We start from the raw sequence: 25,013 nt of genomic DNA on the forward strand, positions 1-25,013 counted from the left end.
CTGCGTAAAAAACTTACCCCTGATATTCCCTCTGTACCTGCTTCCAAGCATCTTAAAACTGTGCCCTCTCCTGTTAGCCATTTCAGCCCTGGAGAAAAAGCCTCTGACTATCTATACGATCAATGCCTCTTATCATCTTATACACCTCTATCAGGTCACCTCTCTTCCTCCGTCACTCCAAGGAGAAAAGGCCAAGTTCATCCAACCTATTCTCGTAAGGTACACCCTCCAAAACATGAAGCTACACAGGCCAATTTTAAGTGGAAACATTTTATTGTAAGAAACTACAAATGACACATCAACAACAATTTGGCCCCTACATTCAGGAGAATTTTTTTTTTAACCAGTATTCAACAAGCCTAATAGGAGGAGGACAAATTCAGATTTAATTTCAGGAAACAATGCCAGACAAAAGGGGAGGGAGATCAGTGGGAGAGCATTTTTGCAGCAGTGGTCAATTATATTTATCATGGTTGTGGAACAGGACAACAACAAAACAGGTGTAAGGATCTAAATTGAAGAACGAGATTGGAATGTGCTCTATAAAAGCGGACTCAAAAGTTAACGCAGTCTCATAATAATAAGAGGCCTTCTAGATGGAAATTCGAGTGATTCAGTGTAAATGTGACCTACAAACAAAAAGGGTGGAAATGGCAAATCTAATATTCCCTGAAGACAAGACAAAACTAAGGCAAAGAAGGGAACTACAGTATATGATAAAATGTAACTGATGCAGCAAAAAGCTGAGTAGAGTGCAGAACATATAAGGGTGCAATTAAAAAGAAAATTAACAGAGAACATGAAAAAAACCTTGTTAATTAAAACACAAATAAATCCTTATGCTTTAAAAGTAGATTAAGAGAAAGAAGATTACTAAGAAAAGAGCAGGACCTATAATTAATTAAAAAGATTACCTATTTGTGGAGACAGAGGATATGGCTCATGTTTTCTTTGAACATTTCATTATTGTTGTCACAAAAGAAAGGAAAATATGTTGCTGTTATAATAATGGTGAAAGTGGGTGCAATGTTAAATGGGATATATGGAATTGGGATCAATAATTGACTGAGTGACAGGAAGCAAAAGGTAATGATTGACAGGTGTTTTATGACTGCAAGGTTGTTGCTAATGGAGTTCCATTGGGTTTAGTTTGCAGTCGTTTTGCACTTAATAATTATTTACAATTAAATGCAGGAGGTTTGCAGATGATAACAAAAGGTGGTCATGTGGTTGACAGTGAGGTAAAAAGCTTTAGACTGCAGTAAGATACAAATTGTCGGTTCAACGGAAAAATGGTAAATCAAATTTAATCCAGAGAAGTATGAGGGAGTATAATTTCAGATGTGCAGCAACACAAGGAAAACACAGAATAGAGAGAAAAATGTTAAATTTTGTTAAGAATCTGAAGGGGGCAGGCTTAGTAATAGAGACATCAGACAAAGTGATCAACGATGCATCTGGAAGGTTTTCCTTTATTAACTGAGACATAAGTACAAGAGCAAAGGGATTATACTACAGCCATATGTATTTTGGATGATTACACAACAGGAAAATATGATTGCAGTGGAGATGGTATAAAGAATGTTGCAAAATTCATATATTTTAATCAGGGGAGAAGATGGGATAGGCAGAGATTGTTTTCTTTGGAACAAAGGGGGCTGAGGGAAGACTTAATTAAGATGCATGGGTAGAGTGAACAGGAAGGTAGAGTTTCCCTCAGCAGAAGAGTCAAAATTTGATAGGCATTAATTTAAAGTAACTAGTATAGTAAGTATTGGGGAGAAAATAAAGAGATTTATTTCACATAGATGGTGACAGAGGTCTGGTATTCTTTGCCTAAACAGATTCTAGAGGCAAAAGCCATGACTCTGGTGTGTGGTGGTAGGATGCAAAGACCTTGTGTGCGTCTGTGAACACTGATGTGAAACCGAAGCAAAGTTCAGGTGTAGAGTGGTGATTTAATTTTCTCATGCAGTCAGGGTTAAGCTTTCTTCTACATCATAAATTTTGTATGATTTTCTGATGGGCATCAAGGAACAAACAAAGGCTTCAACAGAGTGGATGTGGAGAGGATGTTTCCTACCATAGGGGAGTCTAAGACCAGAGAATAACCTCAGAATAGAGGGACATCCTTTTAGAATGATGAGAAGAATTTGCTTTAGCCAAAGGGTGGTGAATCTGTGGACTTCATTGCCACAGGCAGCTGTGATGGCCAAGTCACTGGATATATTTAAGGCAGAGGCTGATGGATTCTTCATTAGTCAGGGCATGAAGGGATATGGGGAGAAGGCATGACATTAGGGCTGAGAGGGAAATTGGATCAGCCATGATGAAATGACGGAGCAGTATTAATGGGCCAAATGGCCTAATTCTGCTCCTAAATCTTATGGTCTTATTCCAATGGCTGCGGTCATACCTCACGTGCAGAAAGATGGCTGTAATTGTTGGGAAACAGTCACACCAGCCTCAGGACATCATTACATGAGTTGGTAGGGCAGTGTCCATGGTCCAACCATCTTTAGCGGCTTCATCAATGATATCCTGCCATTATAAAGTCAGAAATGGGGATTTTTTTTACTGGTGATTGCACTAAGTACAAATCCATTTGCAGCCCATTTGAAAATAAAGCAGTCCACACCTACATGCAGTCAAATGTAGACAAAATTCACGTATGCAATGAGAAGTGGCTTAAAAGTAACCAACTGTAAAAAGAGGAAGTGTAACCACCTACCTTTGACCATCAAAAGCTCCTCTACTGCCTAATACCCCAGCAACAAGTCCTGGAGTATCACCATTGACCAGAAACTTCACTTCACCAGCCATTTAAATACTGGGACTATAGAAAATAAAATTCAGAGACTAATTATCCTATAGTGTAAGCTTTATCTCTTCACATCACAAGGATATTCTCATCATCTATGATTCATGTCATATGTGTGATGAAGCACTTTCTTCTGGACAAGGACAGTTCCTTGCCTGGATGATTGTAACTCTAGCATCACTGAAGAAGCCCAGCATCATTGACAACAAAAAACCCACTTGGCACTACTATAAACATTTACTTCCTCTGCCACCGTTACACAGAAAGCTCCTCCCAAATCTACAGTCACCATCTCCGCCATAGCCACAATTCCTTCATCATCACTGGGTCTGAATCCTGGAACTCCCTCTCCAACAGCACTTGGAGAAGACCTTCAACAGATTTCTTACTGGATCACCATTTGAAACTTTATATAATGTGAAGATTCATTAATATATGGGACTTCTATGGTTAAGAGCCACACTTTACTCCAAAAGTACACCAGTTCACCTCCTGGCAATTGTATAGCTCGATATTAATATGCAAGTTATTGCAACCAGTGAGAAATGGACATGTAACACCCTGGGAAAGGTTTCACTGCTAACGTAATGGTCTTTCTGTAGAAGCAGTGTTTGAGTTATGGTTAGAGATAACGGGTGCTTTGGAATGTGAGCCTTCCAATGAAGGGAGTGAACACAAAGTTCACTGCAGATGCTGTGGTCAAATCAACATGTACAACAAGCTGGAGGAGCTCAGCTGGTCGGGCAGCATCCGTGGAAATGAGCAGTCAATGTTTCAGGCCGAGACCCTTCTTCAGGACAATGAAGGGAGTGTGTTTTTCATGTTGTGTACCTGACATCGGGGTGTGAGTTGGGTCTATTGTTCGGCAGGGGGTGAAGGGAGACGACGCCAGAGAGAAGAGGTCGTAGGATGCAACCCGGAGCGGGAACATGTTCCAATGAAGGCTGGGGAGATCGAAGGAGGATCAGCGAAGGGGAAACTGTGAGCTCCAACTCGTGCACGTTAGACTGTTTCATTAAAATGGGCCTTTTTGGGTTTTTTTGCTTTTTCTTTTCTAACCCTTTGGTCAATTAAGAATGATAAAGCTAAATCGTTTAATTGTATGTGGTGTATTGTCTGTTATTTTGTGGTACTTATTTATAACAGGGTAACGCATCACGCAGCATCCACACAAACAGGGGGTTTCAGGTGGGCTAGCACCTCCATCTCACTCGTTTGGCGGGGCCAGAGATTGTCTTCCCTGGACTTACGCAGCCGACGGAACAAGAGTGTTCCAGAGTGTTCTACATATTCCATAGAGGTCACTTAGACCTCAACTTGTTTTTGTGATAAATGCAGTTGGAAAATAATTTTGAATAATTATTTCAAACATGAGAAAATCTACAGATGATGGAAATCCAAAGCAACACGTACAAAATGCCGGAGGACCTCAGCAGGCCAGGGAGCATCGATGAAAATGAGTAAACAGTCTATGTTTGGGTTAAGACCCTTCTTTGGGATTGAATAATTATTTGAATAATTATTTGTTTCAGTGAAATACTATTTTTAAAATTCTACCTTTAAGGAAGTCAAGTCATCCTCTCATCAAATGCCCAATACCCAGTGCTATTTGTTTCACAAATACCCATTTATATCAAATATCCAGTGCTGTGATATCTATCATGCAAACTATGAAATGTTCGTTAATTTAATTTTCCTTACAGGAGCACTCTGTTTCTACTAAGTCCGAAGAACAGAATGATTAGATTTTACTACTCCATACCATCAACTTTACATGGATCTGAATTATACTGTTAGAATATCTTTGCCTGAGCAAATTTGCATAGCAAAGATAATAACATTCTCTAACAGATGCGCTATCAGATGCACAGCAACTCTGGCAGGGTCTGCAAGACATTACTTCCTACAAAGTGAAACCCAATAGCATGAATGGCAGCGATGCTTCACTACCAGATGAACTCAACACCTTCTATGCATGCTCTGAAAGGGAGAAAACAACTACAGCTGTGAAGATCCCTGCTACACCTGATGACCCTATGATCTCTGTCTCAGAGGCCGATGTTAGACTGTCTTTAAAGAGAGTGAACCCTCGCAAGGCAGAAGGTCCTGATGGAATACCTGGTAAGGCTCTGAAAACCTGTGCCAACCAACTGGCAGGAGTATTCAAGGACATTTTCAACCTCTCACTGCTACGGGCAGAAGTTCCCACTTGCTTCAAAAAGGCAACAATTATACCAGTGCCTAAAAAGAATAATGTGGGCTGCCTTAATGACTATTGCCCAGTAGCACTCACGTTAACAGTGACGAAATGCTTTGAGAGGTTGTTTATGACTAGACTGAACTCCTGCCTCAGCAAGGACCTGGACCCATTGCAATTTGCCTATTGCCACAATAGGTCAATGGCAGACACAATCTCCATGGCTCTTCACACAGCTTTAGACTACCTAGACAACACAAACACCTACGTCAGGATGCTGTTAATCAAATATAGCTCAGCATTTAATACTAACATTCCCACAATCCTGATTGAGAAGTTGCAGAACCTGGGCCTCTGTACCTCCCTCTGCAACTGGATCCTCGACTTCCTAACCAGAAGACCACAGTCTGTGTGTATTGCTGATAACATATCCTCCTTGCTAACGATCAACACTGGCACACCTCAGGGGTGTGTGCTTAACCCACTACTCTATTCTGTATATACACATGACTGTGTGGCTAGGCATAGCTCAAATACCATCTATAAATTTGCTGACGATACAAACATTGTTGGTAGAATCTCAGGTGGTGACGAGAGGGCGTACAGGAGTGAGATATGCCAACTAGTGGAATGGTGCTGCAGCAACAACCTGGCACTCACCGTCAGTAAGACGAAAGAGCTGATTGTGGACTTCAGGAAGGGTAAGACGAAGGAACACATACCAATCCTCATAGAGGGATCAGAAGTGGAGAGAGTGAGCAGCTTCAAGTTCCTCAGTGTCAAGATCTCTGAGGATCTAACCTGGTCCCAACATATCAACGAAGTTATAAAGAAGGCAAGACAGTGGCTATACTTCATTAGGAGTTTGAAGAGATTTGGCCTGTCAACAAATACACTCAAAATCTTCTATAGTTGTACCATGGAGAGCATTCTGACAGGCTGCATCACTGTCTGGTATGGAGGGGCTACTGCACAGGACCGAAAGAAGCTGCAGAAGGTTGTAAATCTAGTCAGGGAGCAGTGTTTCAGAAAGGCAGTGTCCATTATTAGGGACCTCCAGCACCCAGGACATGCCCTTTTCTCACTGTTACCATCAGGTAAGAGATACAGAAGCCAGAAGGCACACACTCAGCAATTCAGCAACACCATTTTCCCCTCTGCCATCCGATTCCTAAATAGACATTGAAGCTTTGGACACTACCTCACTTTTTTAATATACAGTATTTCTGTTATTGCACATTTTTAAAATGCTATTTAATATGCATAATTGATTTTCTTTTATTTATTATTATGTTTTATTTTATTTATTATTTTTTTCTCTCTCTCTGCTAGATTATGTATTGCATTGAACTGCTGCTGCTAAGTTAACAAATTTCACGTCACATGCCAGTGATAATAAACCTGATTCTGACTAACTGTCCACCATCAAACATGACTTTGTTCATGGAAATATAGAATATTGACCTTACAAAACATAAATTGAATGACTGGTCAAAATTGTAATGATACATCTTCTTTATCCAGGCATAGTTTTCAATAACATTTGCAAGATGATAAAACGGAATTGTTTTTTTCTTTCAGTATTTTGGAATTTACTCTCTAAAGTATTTGTAAAAGCATCACATGTGTTTTAACTTACTTCTTTCATTGTAGACGGTGCTTATCAATCCATGGTCTGGCAGATGAGGATGGAATGATCAGTCAAAAGCATAATGAAGAGGGGCAAACTAAATAAATGTTCTGTGGAAGGGAGGCATGAAATGACAGGTTTTGCAGTGTGTTTTTTTAATGCTATGGTGAGTTGTTTCTTTGCAAGAAAACATACGGCTCAGTAACACCTGACCTGGATTTCTACATTTAATTGATCATTTCTCTAAAAAAAAGATATGTCTTAGCGATTGAGAGAAAAAAGTACTAAATCATGAAGATGGTCAAAAACAAGTAAAACACAGATGGGCAAAAAAAAATCGATATTTTCTTTAAATCAGGATTCAATTATCAGTTTAGATGCACTTTGCAGAGAATGTGTAAAGGGAAGCAACTGCTTAGCCATTAATTCCCACAAACTACCATTCTGATGTTCTGAGGAACACCCTATTTACAATTATTACCATTAATAGTGTTAGTTATAATTTGCATAGATAGCAAAGCTAAGATATATTTGTGTACTTTCCATGAAGCAGAACTTCAATGCCTAATTACAATGTACTTGATCAATAGGTATAAATAGATTAATAAATTGTAGCAGTGAAGCACAGTTAATATCACATTATGAAATAAAATATTGTCCAATGGAAGCAAAAGTATTGAAAACTGTGTCAGGAAATGATTCCTAAATGTTTAAAATTATTTTAGTTGTCACTTTCCAATATTATTTTTTTGTATTTTTGTTCTTAAAATGTTTGGGTCAGTTAAACTGTTACAAAACATTAGTGGATGCATGATCTATGTATGTTGGAGCCTCTTAACCTGGTCACAGGATAATATTTTATTCTCTCTCTCTCCCACACAACTATAGAACAACTGCCGGCATCAGATATAAGATTCTATAGATATGGTTTCCAGGGCTGCACTAGATAATAATCAGCAGTACAAGCTCCAATAAGGCAAAAGAAAAGAGGTTATTGATTTCAAAAATACAATCAAGCTACCATGAAGTATAAATGATGATATCTCCAACAATTCAGAATTATATTGTGTGTACATGAACCTAGCATGTACAATGACTGCTGCAACTTTAGATTTACATGTTCACAGGCATGGATAAAATATGTATACATAGTTTTGAATTATTAAATGAATGTCTGAGAAGTTAATTTTATACATGCCTATTAATACCCCTTTCAACATATATAAAGAAACACAGATGTTGCTTTGTGGTGTTTCATTATTAATGTCAATTATGAAGTTATGTTTTAGATATTTAAACTGTGGGCATTTTGTACTTGTGAATGAACGTTGTGCAGTGCACTTCTACTGCCAAGAGCATTTAAGTAAGGTGTGGAGCTAGTTAGATATAAATAAAAACTACCCAACCCTATCAATCGTTACATGCAAATAAAATCTGCAAAAGAACAATGGGGCATTACCAAGTGCTGCATACAGGAAAGAAAATTAAACAAAGCATCAACCTAGCATTAATGTGACTGTTTTATTTCAGCTTGTTTTAAGCCCTTTTGCCCAGCTCAACTGTCTGGGACCCATGTATTTCAAGATCTTAAAAATAATTACAGAATTCCAGAAGATAATGATATGTTTAATATTTGATCTTAGTCAAATGTCTAAAGTATTTTAGAATATCTTTTAATATATCCAGAAATCTTATCCTATGTTACAAGGATGACATTAAGAATCTTTGATTGGCTAAAGAAGTTGTAGCAGGGATGAGAGCAAACTGCTTTAACCAATATAAATCTCCTAGTTGAATACAACTTTCTAAACCACGATTTATAAAAGAATCAGGTAAGATGTCGAGGCTTCCAAATACTGAATACATAATCCTGATAACATAACTAATCTCATTCTAAACCTGATTATCTTTTCATTTCTCTGATCGACGTTTTTGGTAATGTCAGCGAGGAAGCATTTTTTATGCAGCTTTATGTTTTCAGTTCTAGTACCCTGAAAAAAAAACTACTGTTTCACAGATATAGTTTATCCAGATTCCTCGACTGTACTGGATCTGCAAGTTAGCCCAAAAGAGAAATGGCTTTTTCTAACCATTAACAACGCCTTTTTCCAAATCACAAACCTCTTCGAAAGAAGGCTTACAACTCCTAGAAAAGCAGGTTTATCCACCATTTCTAATTATTATTTTTGGCAGAGCCAGGTGATGTCATAAATGCTCCTTTGCTGAGCGACTAGGGTATTTGAAGGTGTTCTCTCAGATTGAACGCCCGCTATTATCTATTCACCCCAGTGAAAAATTAAAATATTTTTCACAAGAAAAGGGTTTATTTCATAAATGCTATCGAATTATCTCAGAGATGGATAATAGCCACCCCTAACTGTAGTGACATCAAGCAGGTAAAACCATTGCGTTTGCCTGACACTGATCCGATAAACCTGGGTGGAAGAAGGAAGGGAGTGAGCAGTCTCCCTATCGGCAGGTACTAAAACATAATGAAAGCTTTTCGTTCTCTGTTGGGTAATGTTTATACGACTTGCAAACACCCTCTCTTCCCATCAACCTCGCTGTTACGAATCGCTGTGTAGGCGATTTATATGCGTATTCTCTACTGTATATGCATGATTGTGTGGGACAATAATGTAGAAATCTTTTGCTTTCATTTAAAAATCGTTGAGGCTTTTTCAGTGTGGCCTCTAAAGATATTTTATTTACGGGGAGAATTGCATGTAAATCAATTTGAGCATTAAGACGGAAGTTTGCTACTATTCTACTGTGTACGTGTGTTTTATCTGTTTGAGGTAGATTAAAGAAAAAAAGACCAATGTCCACAAAACTAATTACTTAAAGATATAATCTGTTGAAAGTGAAGAACTGTTATTTTAATCGGATAAGTAAATTCTCCATGTCGCAACCGCAGAGCGCGTTAAACCATGTGAAATGTTTTCAGTTTACAGCAGAATTCGTAGAATTTCGAGTAAATCGATATAGGGAAAGAGGATCTTTGTTGGATAGTTGATGGCATTTCAAGTATACATTATGTTTCCAAGTGTTCATAAAACGTTTCGTTACCAATGGGGAACAAGACAAGAACATAGTCTTAAGCCGTGCGTTCATGTAAGTAGAGATTCGAATAACCTGCGGATTGCTGATGCATTAAAGAGCAAGCCGATCATATAAATCACACCCCAGTAACTGGATCAAAACTCGCTACAAGTCTAGGGAGAAATATAGTCATACATAATCCCCGATAGCAGTGTAGTATTTGGAATTGGAATACTAGACTAAAAAAAAGGAGTATTTCCAGGTTACTTTCTCTGCTTCAACAACAACGAGTTATTTGTTTGTTTACGAATGACTACCAATTTAAAGATAAAGCCATTATAAAACAGATCCCATGGAAACGATGCAGGTGCCCTATTGTATTATCTTCAAAATTTGTTAGGAATATGACGCTTAGATTTATGTGCGAATTTAAAATGACGTTCAACTCATTCGGGTCACAATCATGGGCAATTCACAGCACTCGCACTCCACTGCAGACAATTGCTTGGCGATATCCCGAGATGTGCAACACAAGCAGCGCTGCCATGCATTCGTACAGTTGTCTTCTTGTCCGAGGCTTTTAACATCTGTTGGATCATAGGTAAATTGTGGTCATATAAATAAATGGGCATCAATGGTCACAAATTGCCGTTACAGTGGGGCAACTGTTTGCGTGTTATCTATGTCAGCTTGGGCACGCGTTCTGTACTTCCAACGAATTTCATTGAAACTCGTGCATTTACTATACTAATGTGAAGTGTCTGCTTCTCGGCAAAAGCGTTGGGCCGGCAGCCATTCTGTACTCTCTGTCGTCAAGTAATCTAAGTGGCAGGTGTAATATTACATAAAAGGTACGGAGTTTCAACCCAGCGAATAAGAAAGTGGGACGAGCAGTTTTTCCGAAGAAGCCCCTAAATAACGGGAGCGGGTTCGTTGATAATTAATTAGGTGGAAATCAAAACATTGTATGTGTAATATTACAAAACGCTGCTTGCCCAGCAGAAAACCGTCTTGCATTTGAACGGCCTGTGACAGCAAAAATGCTGGAAAACTGAAATAAAAACAGAAAATGTTGAAAATGTCGATTCGGTCAGGTAGCATCTGCGAAGGGAGAACTGATGATTTAACATCGAAGCACAATACAGCCGTCTATTTTAACGTTGTTTTATTTCAACTTGAATGCATATTTTAAATTCGAAATATAAAAATATAAAATAATCCGCGAGGGCAAAATATTTTGTACATTTACAGTCTCGGATATACATTATGTTCACAAACTCTTTTCACATCGTTTACGCGTTAGCCAAGTGACTGGGTTCATAAAGCTATGTACAAAAATACATTACACAAAACTAAGGAAGGCGCTTGTCACTCGCAAGGTAAGGAATGGTACCAGATCTATAGGCGAAGCCTGCTTTAAATGAGCAGATCATTTTTTGATTACATTATGGCTTAAATTCCTAGTAGCTACATAACAAATATGATTTCTGACTTCTTATACATATATGAAACTAAGTCAAGACAAATGGGCCTCCCCGCCACCAACAGCCTGTCGAAATGTGAAGAAATATTCTGCCCTGAACGCATTCTCTCCTTTTAAAATTATTGTTTACAATGTTCGCGCTGCGCTTATGTTGTAGATATCTCTTCGTAGAGACATATTTTGTGCGGAGGGGCATTTTTGTTGTTGCTGTACTGTGAAAATATTTATTTCTCTTTTCAAATAAAAAAAAATCAGTTCTTGGAAATAAACCTTGCGATTAAGGGTTACGGTTCGATCAGATCCCTTGGAGCAGTTCGATTTGTTACAAGTGACTCAATTACCGGCCGGGTTTTACGTGCTGGAGGCTGAGATTGAGAGGCCGTGCGTGTTCCTGAGAGCTTCTGGGGGCTTGCTAACGGGGCTCCCGGGTTTTCTGTCCTCCACTGAAATAAAAGCAAGAAAAAGAAAACAAAATCTTAAGGAAACAGACTAGCGAATTCTCTAAAAAAAAACATGCTTCATTGTGGTTAACGCGGGTCAGGGCAGAGCAGAGCAGTGGCGAGGAAAATGTAGCTAAATGCACTTTACATAGAAATCACGAGGGGTAATCGACCTGACGTCGACATGCTTTCGATGAACCCTGGTTAAAACTAATCTATTCCAAAACTGTAGTTCCCATTTGCCCAGGAAACTAGATAATAATATAGTATACAGATGGGCATTCTTAAGCCTTTAACGAAAAGAGATTTGTATGGATCCTAGACGGAATCAAAGACTTACTGGGCACCATTGTGTTGCCAATGAAAACATAGCCTGTAAGTCATGGGAGTAAAAGCAGGTCATTTGCACCCCAACCCGGAACATGCTCCACCATTCATCGAGATGGCTGGTCTATTTCAGTTGATCTGATCTGATTCTGCAGGGAACGAAAAGGGCAAACTTTATTTTAATTAATTAATTTTATTTAGAGATGCAGCACGGAACAGGTGCTTCCGGCCCAAGGAGCCGCGCTGCCTAGCAACCCACCTATCAAACTTAGTCTGATCACAGAACAACTTACAATGGCAAATAACCTACTAACCGCAGCGACTGGGACTGTGGGAGAAAACTAGAGCACCTAGAGGAAACCCACGCGGTCATGGGGAGAGCGTACAAAGTCCATGCAGACGGCGCCGGAACTGAACTCCGAACTCCCACGTCCCAATGCTGTAATGGAGTCGCGGTGACCGCTGTGCCACGTGAACGTTGAATATCTGATAGTATCGTCCTGAATTCATTGCAGGCCAGTCAGTTTCTAGGATATCTTTATCAGTAAATTTCCGTACCGTACTTTTCTATGACTCTGCGGATATCAATCGGTTCGTTTCTCTCACTTCTGCCTAAATGTTTCTATTAGAAACCAGATGGACGACATAATGTCACTTCGCTATTACTATGTTCTCCACAACACCCCACACAGCACCGATTGTTTTTAGAGATTTAGGTAGAAAACGCTGCAGCACTGCATTGCCTCTTGATAAACAACCAAACGCCCAGAACAAACGCTTGCTTTTCAATCCCACCGAATTAGTTTCAAAAAATCCGAATGTAGAATATCGAACAATAGAAATGATAGTTCAAAATGTCTTCATTTTGCAAAAAGAATTGCATTTGGATAGCATTTTCATGGCCCCAGGTGAATCCCAGAGCACATTACATCCAATGATTGTTGTTCCAATAGGTTGGGAATGGGACAACCAGAACAGAAAACTCTCACAAACAGCAATATGGAATGATCAAATAACCCGCTTTATGGTGCTGACTGGGGAATAATTATTGGCCGAAAAGCGAAGCGACTGCCTCCCACTTTTGTATTGCTGTCAAATAATTTACCTAAGAGTTTGAAAGTGGGGGGGGGGGGGGGGGGGGATTCGTTTATGAACTCGCCGAAAGGTGATACCTAACCAGCACCGAACATCTGCACCCGTCTAGACTTCCCCGCTCAAAACTGTGAAACGGGACGGGACCAGCAGTTTTCCACATTTAAAGACGAGAGGGTGGATGTCTTTCAAATTTCATTTAGGGCCGATACTTCCGTGATGTCGCCGACTTCAACTGGTGCGGGCAGTTCCGGGTTCAATTAAATATTGACTCTTATTTAACACTGTCCTTTTGATAATCAATTAAGATTAAATGTGAGTGGATTCCCAGCATCTGCAGAATCTCCTGTGTTTATGATCGTTGCAGAGTTTATTTTTGCCTTCATTGGATGTAATGTCCTTAGGCTAAGAGAATCTTATTTCTAATGATCCTGCTCTTTTCAAAGATCATCAAAATCTGGAGTTAATTTTTACTTTCTAAAATATTTTTAAGTGCATCTGTTGAAGAGAAATGCTGGTGGGAATACGATCCTTACACTCCCACTGAGTAGGAACCATCCCCCACTCCACCCCCACTCTTAGGCTGAGATAGTATTTGCTTTGAAAGCAGTTTCTTCTGCTAAACTTAGACAAGACTGTGGTGATGAAAGCCTTCAAGCCAAAGCAGAAGGTCTATCATTTCTCTTGTGCTGAGCCTACTGCTAAAATGCTATCAATTCTCAGCGCCTCGCCATTTTGTTTTGCTGCGTGAAATAAATGCCACATAGTAATCAGATGGAGTGGTTAGAATTTCAAATTATCAACCAACACGACATTTCCAGAATAAAACACACAAAAATCCCTGTTCTCTTGAACATTCTCTATCTTAAAACGAGGACACTTGAACAGCTCAATTCCTAACTGTTGAAAGTTTCTCCGGGTACCATTCGTTGTATTTCTCCGTTACTGCTCGGAACTATCGAAACCATGATGCAAAATACACAAAGTCTCTTCGAGTTCAATATCTTTGATACTCGCGCGTCCTTTTTAGTGGAAAATAATCACAAATGGGCTTGTCACATGTGGGTTTATATGATACAGGACTTAAACTGAAATATACTCAGATTCACCCTCACACTTCTTCGGCGTAAAATTGGACTTCAAGGAAAATTAACGAAAATAGGAACCCAAACTTCAGTGCTATATACAAAACCATTTGTAAAATTGTATGTGATTTTAAATATACTGGTGAATTAAATCCCGCTGTTAACTTTCTCCAAGGAATAAAAAATGATAGGTCCTATACTGTACGTGTGCATGGTTTTGATTTTTGTCATTGAAAATAAATAGCAGGTTTATGATGACTGATGAAGTCGGTAGTCTGCACGTTCTCCATCAAAAAGTTCCCTTTAAATAAGTTAAAATAAAAAATGTAGACTGGGCTGCCATAAAATATCATATTTTATACTTGACTGACTGACGCTAACTCTTACTCTTCCTCAAATCTTTCTACCAGCATACAAAGATGCTCAAGCGACAGAAATAAAGCTACTAAAAAAGCATCACTTGATCACTTGTCCCCCTCCTCCCCTTCATCATTCTCTCTGTCTCTCTCTCTCTGTCTCTCTCTCTCTTTCTCTCTCTCTGTCTCTCTCTCTCTCTCTCTCTCACACACACACACACACACACACACACACACACACAATATAATGCAGCGTCTGTAACATCATGGAGAAAAATTGTTTTTTTTTAAGTCACGGTGTTTTCTCCTCACTTCAAACTGCTGCTGAATAAATGAAGCAAATTAATTCCGATAAGCTCATAAAAAAGCCGAATCAACAGCACGCCGCTTAGCTGTACACGTCTGACTCACATTCAATAAGATCGTGGCTGACCTTTTACCTCAGCAATAAGCTACCTGAATGAAGTCTCCATTCCTTACAATTTAACATTTCTGCCTTGAATTTACTCAGTGACTGAGTCTCCACAGCACCAAGGTAGAGAGAATGCTTAAGATTCACTACCCTCTGTGTGAATAATTTGCTCTTTAGCTCAGTTTTGAAGTCAACCCCTTACTTTGAACACCTGATTCTAGACACCCGTAAAGAACGCATTATTCTTGTTTCCATATTTTAACTTGAAGTCCTGAACTGCACAAAGTGCAGTTGTTTTTCGTATCTAGTTACCCTGGAAGGACATTATTCAAAATGTGACTTAAGTGGCAGAACCGTTGATAGGAGTTTTGTGTTATGACTCTTATGCTTTTAAATGTGGCAAATGGTTTTGCACAAAAGAGAAGCGTTATTGAGTAGCAGGCGCGCGCGCGCACACACACACACACACGGAGAGAGAGAGAGAGAGAGAGAGAGAGAGAGAAACACACGTCTGCAGATGCTAGAAATCCAAAGCAACACACAGAAAATGCCAAATGAACTGAGCAGGTCAGCAGCATCTATGGAAAAGTTTGAACAGTCGACGTTTCGGGCTTCTTTTCCATCGGGTCGGATATAAGGGCCATTCGGGGAATATTGGGTTATCAAAGCAGAGCAGCTTAATTACTGTAGGGGTGACCTCATTCTTTTTTTTTCATATGCTCTCATCCACAAAAGTTTTAGCCTCTGCTATCTAAACCAAATAGTTAACAGGTTTTGTCAAGATCAACTCTCTAGAACAACTGCACTGACATTATCCCAGGTAGCCATCTCAAATCATTTTGGGCAAGTGCTAGACGTGGTTATTTGTAACGATTGGTAGCGACGATACCTTTTAATACGATATTTAGCAATTGACATTTAACTGCATCCAAAAAAATACACATTGATATCCAAGTCGAATGGGTTTAATAGATGCTCGCAAACAACTTTCATCTGAACTTCTATCTAGTCGGCATGCTTGACGCACAATTGCTCGCCAATTCGTTGTGTTTTCCATAACCACTAAATGATTTATAATATAATTAAAAACAATATGGAAGCATGTTTATCAGTAATGCACACCCCGATTTTTACAGCTGACGAACTACATTATCATACAGCTTCAACCCATAGCCTCACAAGCGGCTCCTGCGCCCAGTATGTAAACATTGCTGTGACTAGCATGAAACACAAGGAGCTTTTGGAAAATAGAATTGCTTTCAGTCCGTAATTGTCCCAAGAACGGCAACAACACTCTCGTAGCAGAATTAATGCGAAGGCGAGCAGTACGGGGCTCTCTTTAAACACCCACTATTGACTAAACGGATGCACCAAACTTTCAAAACCCTGTAATTGCTTTGTACTTGGAAAATGCTCCTCCTGCAAATGAAGCTTCAAAAATTCTATTTCTTGACGGTCATGCGTTTTCGATGACGGGCCATTTCGGTTGTACTTCAGACCCCGTGAATTATCTGCATCGATTCCGCTGCGAATCCCACGTTTGGTTTTGTTACGCAAATGAATTAAACGTTATAGACCTGCGTGGTGGTCTCCAGACAGAGCATTTTTGTTTCATCAGCTACTTCTGTTTCATTCAAAACATTACGAAAATATTGTGAATCGCTTAATAGTTCTGACCCAGTATTTTTGAGGAAACAGTCCGTGACCATAATAACGAGCAAAGCGATTTACCTTCTCTGGCCGAGAGGTGTTTGAAGGGCATGGGTGCGTGAATGTCTCCGCCGTGCATAGTAATCCCTGGCCCAGAGTGAGACAGACTACTGCCCTGGGACTGCCAGGGGTGGCCAGTCATGTAACCCGCTCCAGGACCCCCGTACACTCCGTAGCTCGGTACCTGGTTTGACGAGGGATAAGGCCCAACTGCGCAAGGAGGAACGAAACTACTCACAGCAGGCAGTGCTGAAGGAGGCTGTAACGCAACAAGACCAAAGCTTATTTTAGTTTCAGATGTCAGTATTACCAGCAAGTGGCACTGAGAACGCAGAAACACATCATTCAATAAGCGAAGAATAAGCCCTCAACAGGAGGGCTAGTGGGTCAGTACCTGGGAGTATTTCAGATCCGGATCGATCGCCTGCTTCTCTATCCCGTTGACACCTTGAGTTGATGGGAAGCTTGCTCTGTTGACGTTATTCCAATCTTCCACTTTTGTTTGATACGCTGAAGCCTCAGTTCCGCCAAGGGCAGCTAAAATACATTTTTAAATAATTATATTGCATGTAAACAACGTCTAATTGTGGAATTCCCGTCTGCTTTCTACGCAAATCCCTCGCCAGGAATACTAACAATAACTTTCAGTCTTGCTGGTAAAGCATTGTAATCGGATTTCTTCTACATTTGATTTATTTTATTATCAATTATCGTCAACTTAAATGCCTAGATATAGCATATTTAGTCTATGCCTAAAACAATCCAAGACAAGAATCCGATGACTTACACCATGTGAGATTCTTTTTAGGACTGTTTCTATTGACAAAAACGAAACGAAACACCATTCATGTATAATTTTGCACACCAGATCAAAATTTAAATTATCGGCCTCCTTAGACGCAGAATCTTCTCTGAGGATACCAAGGTACAACATACTAATGTCATTATTTAACAATAGACAGTAGTTTAAATCCGGGCAGACCCGTCAGGACGAAGTTAATGGAAAGGCAAGGTGGAAAATGAATTGGCGTGAAACTTCGTTCCTTTAGTAATATTTTTAAAATATTTTTCTCTAGCTCACAAACAAAAAACTGAAATTCGCAAAGGCCTGGATATTTCAAAAGACTCAATTAGGTCAGCGTTTGGCACACAAAAAAATCGGATAAAGCAGTTAAGGACAGGACTCGGGCTGCCGGGCCCAGGTAAGGGGAAGCGTAGGCCACAAAGGCTTCCTGTTTGTAGGGGGGGGGGGAGGACAAACACAAAGAAAGATCTGAGAAAGGCCTGAATTTGGTCAAACATTGTCGAAAAGAATGGCAGGAAAGGGGCGATTATTTATATATTTTGTTTTTTAACAAACGTTAGGCCGTTAAGAAAGCAATCAAAAATGGGGCCAGCGAGACCTACTCGTTTATCAAATTTTATGTTATTTTGTGACTTTCTTATGCCGTGTATTCTATTCTCAAAAGTTTACATTTAGAAGCGGATAACCCTCTTCTACTTTAAACTGCTAATCACTGCTGTGAGCAGTAGCTGCTGGCTTTACATGCAGTAGAAGTGACACATGCAGAATCAAAGTTACACTAGCATCATGTTTCTTTCTTACAGTTTTTATATCGTCTTTTTCTTTCCCGAGATAAACGATCAGGCGGTCTCTTTCCACCGAAAAGTAACGGCGAAATTATTTATTCTCTTCAATTTTCAAAGCACTGGAGAAGGGTTAGGCATACCCGGAGAGAAAGGGGACACGCTTACCTGACTGTTCAACAAGGCTTCGGAGTCCCAGGATGTTGGTGACAGAATGGGCGCTCGGCCAGGCTCTGTGGATCCCGACATGTCCCGTAACCCCTGGCACAGGGACCCCCGTAGTACTGCTCATTTTTGCGGCGGCTGATGACATGTGGTTGGGGTAGGAGTACTGGTAAATGGGATTGTAAGACAGCGTCGGTTGCGGAGGAAGCTGTTTGCTGGTCTCGCACTGGCCCGAATGTGAAAGATTGCCGATTTTGTTTCTCAGGATCCTGCTAATGGAACTGACGGAAGGGACATTGTACTTGTCACAAACCGCGTCGGCCAAGAGCCTGTCTCGTATCTCCCAAGCGAAGATGCCCGGGTCTCCTTGCTTGTATTCCCTGATGTATTTCACCACAGTCGGGGTGGTGACCCTGGGCTTGCTTCCCCCGATAGCCCCGGGTAAGATGGAGCCCGTTTCATTGTAACGGGCTAGGATTTTGCTCACGCATCCGTGGGAGACGCGGAGTTGCCTACTGATGTCGCAGGGTCTGATCCCTAGCTGAGCCAGCTCTACAATTCTCAGTCTGATCGCGTTGGGAAGTGGTCTCCCGTTAACGAAAACGCCTCCCAGCTGATTCACCTCCCCGTACGTCTGATCTACGGGAAAGAAAAGCAGAGAGACCATCGTGATAATCTCCCGAATTTAAAACATAACGATACAAGGACAGAAATTGAACAGCTGTCAAAACATCACACTTCCCACAAACTTCTAAAGCCCTGAACATGAAAATGGTCTCCAACAAAAATATATGCGCCGACTAAAAATATGAAGTAATGTTATTTTGGAGAATAGTATTTCTTTATTATCGACTCGCTTGTAGCTATGTTTGGACTTCTGCACTCACCAGGGTACTCCATTGCATTTGCGCCTGGCGCGAAGTACAACTCGACAGATAACAAACTACCTCCTCAATACGTATAACCATCTCTGTGCGATCCAACCCCCAGCTCACTAATGCACTTTTAACATAAGCGCCAGTTTGTCGACACCCAGTTCCCTCCCCAAAAAAAAATATATTATTTTGTTTTTCAACCTTGGAAAATAGCCCCTTTAAGTCTAATCTACCAAAGACGAGTGGCCGAGTGCCGATCGCTGTTTTGATTCTCCGACATAATGCAGGCGCGTAAAGCAATCTTTTATTGTGTTATCAAACTCATGCCATTGAACCATGCAAATAGGAATCGATGCTTACCCATTGTCCAACGAAGCGAGAATCACTCAGCAATCTTTTAAAAAAAACAAACCTCCCCTTGCAATGGCTGAAAATTTGTTTCGGAGAGTTAGGCTGAAGTCTGACGGGTAAATGCAGGGACAGGAACAGAGACCGGTTTCGAAAGCACAGGAGAATTCCTTTCGGGACGCAATCTGGAGGCTTGAGGTGGGAGAACAATAATGAGACGGGGCTGCACGAATAGCACAAGGTGATCTTCATCCGATTAGGGTAAATTTGTAAATCCTAGAGGCTGCAGTTTGTCCAGATCAATTTTACGCGTTTTTCCACGTCAATCTTGATGGTCACGCTGCGAAGTTCTCATTAGTCTTTCGCTGGCTTCCTCCTCTTCCTATTGGCTGCCTTGAAACAGGATTATTAATGTCGCTCAGAGACTTTCCGCCTTTTTGGCAACCTCCTCCAAGTCAGAAGGGCAGCTACTGCTGAAGTCTTGGTTACTACAAACCTCAATAAGATATCATGAAAGTACAAAACCTGTGTTTGCCAATGTCAAAATAGAAGATGTTGCTGCTCCCCCCCCCCAAACTAGTATATTTACTTTTGATAGCACATATTTTGAGAGAATATTTGAAAATTTTTAAGTCACCTTAGTTTTCACGCCCCATGTTCTGTATCCTCCCCACGGCTCCTACATCCATAAAGTTCACGTAGCTCAATCGAAAGTTTCGTCGGAACCTTGAAAACTTCACATTTTATCCTTAAATAAATAAAGAAACTCAGAAGCAATAATTCACGTGGCAGTTTAATTTGCCTGTTCTTGTAATGAAGAATAGGCCGGATGATTCCTTTAGATGTTAGTAAATACAACCTCATGCTTGATTTACTTATTGGCGTTATATGATCTAAAGACCCTTTCTCAATAGGAAAGTAGTTCACTTAATTCATTGTTAAACTATGAATTTCCTGCATTCCCCGCCCCTCCCCCTGCTCGTTGTCCAGCTATCTTATAATATCATTCACAGGTTCTTCTATTTTCGTTTTGCAAAAGATGATTAATAGATATTGACAAGTCAGCATACCAACACAGGGTTTCAAAAAGAATCCAACATGAGAAATGTGCCTATTTAAAATGTCTTTTTTTTAATGAAGTCAATCTTCACGCGTGTTCCTAAGCCACGGGGATGTCATTTCTTCTTATTAGGTGAAAGCATATATGAAGGAAACCCGTGCTATTTTTAATCAAAAGCTGAGATATTAATGAAACAAATTCTGGCGAGAAAATTCGTAGTTGAGGGACGACGTGGAAGATTGGCTGGAATCCCTTGGACATGAGATTCTGCCCCTGACATATCCTCGCGTGTCCGATCACTATCTGTTCAATACCAGCGCCCACATTTATGTAAATATTGTATGAAACAACTAGCCAGGATTATTTCTAACTATCAGAAGTAACTTAATGGTTCCAAAAGGTGTTCTAATTGATACACAACGACAAAATGATACAAACATCGTTGAAGAGATTGGAACAGTAAACAGAACAATCACCATCTTGGTCCTATGTGAATGTAATAATTTAATTACAGTTTATTAAGTCTATAGCAATACAGCATTTTCCATGATAGTGTGTCATTCTTATATTAAGGGTGTTTCTGAGGGTCATATTAACCACTTGAACGGGGAAATTAACATTTTTTTGACACATCGGGAAGACAGTAATCATGGAAATCCCTACCGTCTATCTGCAAATTTCTCTTTCCAATCAAGCGTTGTCAGAAATAATAAATAAAGTGCAATCGAATGTTTCTATTTGAACACCATTTTGAAACGACTACATATTTTAGTCGCAGATATAATATTGCATGAATGCTTGTCTTAAGGCTGGCTTTGGGTGTTTAAGTGATAAGGAATTCGTCAGGAGGGCACAATCTGTGCACCTTATGTCGGCATGGGGGGTATATCGTTAATCTGCTCATCCTTTACACAGTTGAAATAATAATATATTCGTCGTCCCACAGGTCACAAAAAAACTGTCAATGCTCATGAAAGTTGCACTTTATTGCTTCGGGACGTGCCTGGCTTGTTTCTCCCGTTGAGACACACATGCAAGAGATCAGCCCAGGTCAAACTTGCAAACTTGTTTTCTTTCTCTCTCTCTCTCTCTCTGTCTGAGGGAAGTGACCAGATAAATAAAAATAAAACCTGTGGGAAACAAATCTCGGCTGCTATTCAGGTGCTCACACAATACCCGCTGGTATTTGGGATTCTGTGGATCCGAACAACGCTTTGCTAGCAAAAGTTTTATCCTGTCGTGTTCCCAAAGTCCTTCAAATATCAGGCAGTTCTCTCAATACGTCGCGCCTCGGAGCACTAACCCGAAGACCAATGTTGGTTGGGAATCTATAACTTAGCGGCAAAGATTTCAATTAAATAATAGAAAAAGTAGTCGCTATTTCACAATTGCATTAAATGATAGTTAAATCCATCAAAACGTTGCATGCTTTTGCTTGTAAATCTAATTCACTCGAAGACTATAGGGCCATTCAAAAGGGACTGATAATATAATTAACACAAAATATTATATCCTAGTCGGTGGTCTAGAGATAGTGGGCACCGATAAAGAACGGTTGGAAATATTAAATTTATTGGAATCCAATATTGACATCATTCGGGAAGGCTTGGGGTATATGTGGTGCAAATTATGCCGGCAATAAAACTTGTCCACTGCTCTGACGTTGGAATTCAATCAAATGACGAAATGTGTCAGAATTATTGGTATCGGAAACGACTTTCCCCACTCTGTATTGACATTTTTTCCCGCCTGCTTTCCGAAGAAGGGATTGCCATTGAAATGACATGTATTCGCGCATTATTTAACTACTTTGGCTGGCTTATTTATAAAGCACATATAATCTCCGTTTTCTCCGATTATCTCCTTTGATCTCCGTCTATCTGTATTCAAGATTCTTCTATATTTTTATTTTATGAAAAACGTGAGGCTTGTTTGGAGAGTAAAAAAAAAATAAATAAGAGCTCTATTGATGTCCGTGCCTTTGGCTGCTGCTCGTTGCGAGCTGCTTTTATGAAAGCTTTGCATACTTCTCAAGGGAAGGTATGAAAAGCTACCTTATAACGACATAACGATTCCAAACGAGTCGCTACGCAGTTTTGTTAGTCAATATCGAATACGAATAAAAAATTATGTAGGTGCAAGTGTCTTCCGTTAATTCGGTCGAAGCTGTTTTATCGTTCATTGCGACCAAGGCTCTCCCAAATCTGCCGCCTGTATACCTGTATACCAAGTTTTGTGCACTAAGTTGACTTTCAACAGGTTTTAGTGGTGTATCAAGTCCGTACTTCTGTTTCAAGTTTCTGTGGGTTTTATCTAAGTTGCTAAACAAACTCACTGTCCCCGGTTGGACCCAGTGAAATTCCAGGATTTCTTTTTTGTTTTCATGAGTGGTGCTAAGAAACTATCTATATGAAATTCAGTGAAACATCAAAAGACATTTCTGAGCAGTTCATTCGAATTCAAGTTAACGCCCTTGCTAGAGCTGTGGTTACTGAAAAGTGATGAACTAATTCATTAATATATTTGGAACGGATTAGGAAGTGTGAATGACGGACTACTTTCATGGTCAGAGAAACTTCGGGTGCTAGAAATCAGAAATTTAAAAAAAGAAATGCTGGAATCAATCTGCGAGTCGGGTAGCATCTGCGGAGAGAGAAACAGAGTCGAGGTCAGGTGGGGGAGTCGGGTGGCCACGGATTCTGCCTGGCTCACTCAGAGTTTGCGTTCTCCCTCTCCACCTCTTAACGGAGGAGCCGAATGCCAGAATTGGACAACTGGGCTGTTGAAGACACCAGCTGCCAAATGCAATGAGATTGATTGAAATCAGAGGGGGGGGGGAGAGAATGGTAAGTTTGAAACAACGTTGTTCGTACCTCTGTGGAACTTTAGGGGGGACACGTGCCAACATCCCGGTGATGTGGCTGGTGTAATAACAAAGGACAGCTCTTCAAAGTATAATTATAGGATCATGGCGACTTCCCTGTAGGGCACATAATTTAATTCATTCATAATAATTTATTTATTTCATCCCTATTTAAATAACTAATGAGAAGAGCAATCGCCAATAAGACTATCAATTATTTTTCACCCCAGGTGACAAGCCGGGGATGAGCTCCTGTGATCCGCGGTAGACCGTGAGGCGAGGATGTTCCCAGTGTCTCCAGAAACTAGACGACTGACTGGGCAGTTTCTTGGGACGGACAATAGATCAGTTGCACTCCCTTAGTTGTGGAATCTGGGTAAAGAGTATTTATTTTCTAGATGGGCATTCATGAAGCACATCAACGCAATCGACTTGTTTTTCTGGCGTCCCTGTTCCCTGTCAAAGAAGCAGGAATCAGAGTGATGGAGAAAACAGAAGGTTATGAAAGATAGGGACACGAACAAGCGGGAGGAACTAATGAGGAAATCAAAATCCCATTCATTTGTGCACGTAGGAGCTAACCATTGCTTTGCCCACTAACCAAATTCCTTCTGCTAATCAGGAGGTAGGTATGACCCCTCGGAACCCCAAAGCCGATTGCCGGAGCAGTGGTTGTGGGCACAGAGGAGTGGCTCCGCCTGGTGGAGATCCCGAGTATCGTGCCTGATGAGAAGGCATTCCTGCAAAGGATGCGAACGATCGGTGAAGTCTCGAGTCACGCTGCTTGCTCGATAGCGAATCCGCAACCGAGGGGCTTTCTGCAGAAGCCCCGTTTGCTTTACGCTGCTCGTCGTGGAACTGTGCGAACGAAGGACGTAACTGGAAATGAAAGGTGAGCTTTTCTTGTGTGTGGTTGCGCCGATCGATTAAGGAAACATTAATGTGCCGGGAGACAAAGCGAAAAGCAAGCATCTCCAACGAGTTCTCTGCAGGCGTGTTCAGTTCATTCTTTCCCAGAAAAGAACATGTACGTTGAGTTGGTATTATGCATTTCTGTGCGTGTATATGTAATCCTAAATGTTTCTTTATGCATTCTTTATGCAAGCAGACGAAAAAAACAATTAATTAAAAACATTATTAAAGAACAATGATATCAGTATACCAGTTTGACGCGTCGCCTTGTAAACTGCAGAGCTAAAATGTGGTGTTTATAGTTTGTCTATGATGCCAAATGCAATACAAATCAAGTTTTTGAAAACTTGAATCGCAGTAGTATACCTTTGCGTGAGTCATATGGATCGGTATGGACTTGCGGGCTGGGAGAGGGCGGTGGGGGTGGGGGGGAAGACTAGTGTTAAAGTACATTGGGGGGGATATACAAACTCGAACCACTTTGTTTCTGTGGTACAGTGCAGGACCGAGCAGGTGTTAAACTCAGTATAACTTCCTATAGATCACCCTTAATCGTGTCCCCGCTTTCAAACCGCAGACGGCTGGCGGCAGCACCCCGTCTCTCAGCT

The 25,013-nt window shown here is 40.5% G+C and overlaps 1 protein-coding gene across 4 annotated transcripts in view; it reads right to left on the reverse strand.

Annotated features, from left to right (window-relative positions):
• Window positions 1-25,013, reverse strand: part of pax1b (paired box 1b) — a 130,770-nt gene that overhangs the window by 100,098 nt on the left and 5,659 nt on the right. For 2 of the 4 annotated variants that reach the window (XM_073051359.1, XM_073051358.1), the window contains exons 2-4: window positions 18,351-18,986; window positions 16,990-17,132; window positions 16,617-16,854 (exon numbers count right to left, since the gene is read on the reverse strand). In XM_073051359.1, the coding sequence (XP_072907460.1) occupies window positions 16,617-16,854; window positions 16,990-17,132; window positions 18,351-18,986 (1,017 nt within the window). Of the gene's footprint in view, window positions 1-10,840; window positions 11,617-16,616; window positions 16,855-16,989; window positions 17,133-18,350; window positions 18,987-19,582; window positions 20,009-25,013 lie in introns of those variants that run through there. The other 2 variants (XM_073051357.1, XM_073051356.1) reach the window with 2 other exon arrangements.

Source organism: Hemitrygon akajei, chromosome 7, assembly GCF_048418815.1.
Source record: "Hemitrygon akajei chromosome 7, sHemAka1.3, whole genome shotgun sequence".
Taxonomy (NCBI): Eukaryota; Metazoa; Chordata; class Chondrichthyes; order Myliobatiformes; family Dasyatidae; genus Hemitrygon; species Hemitrygon akajei.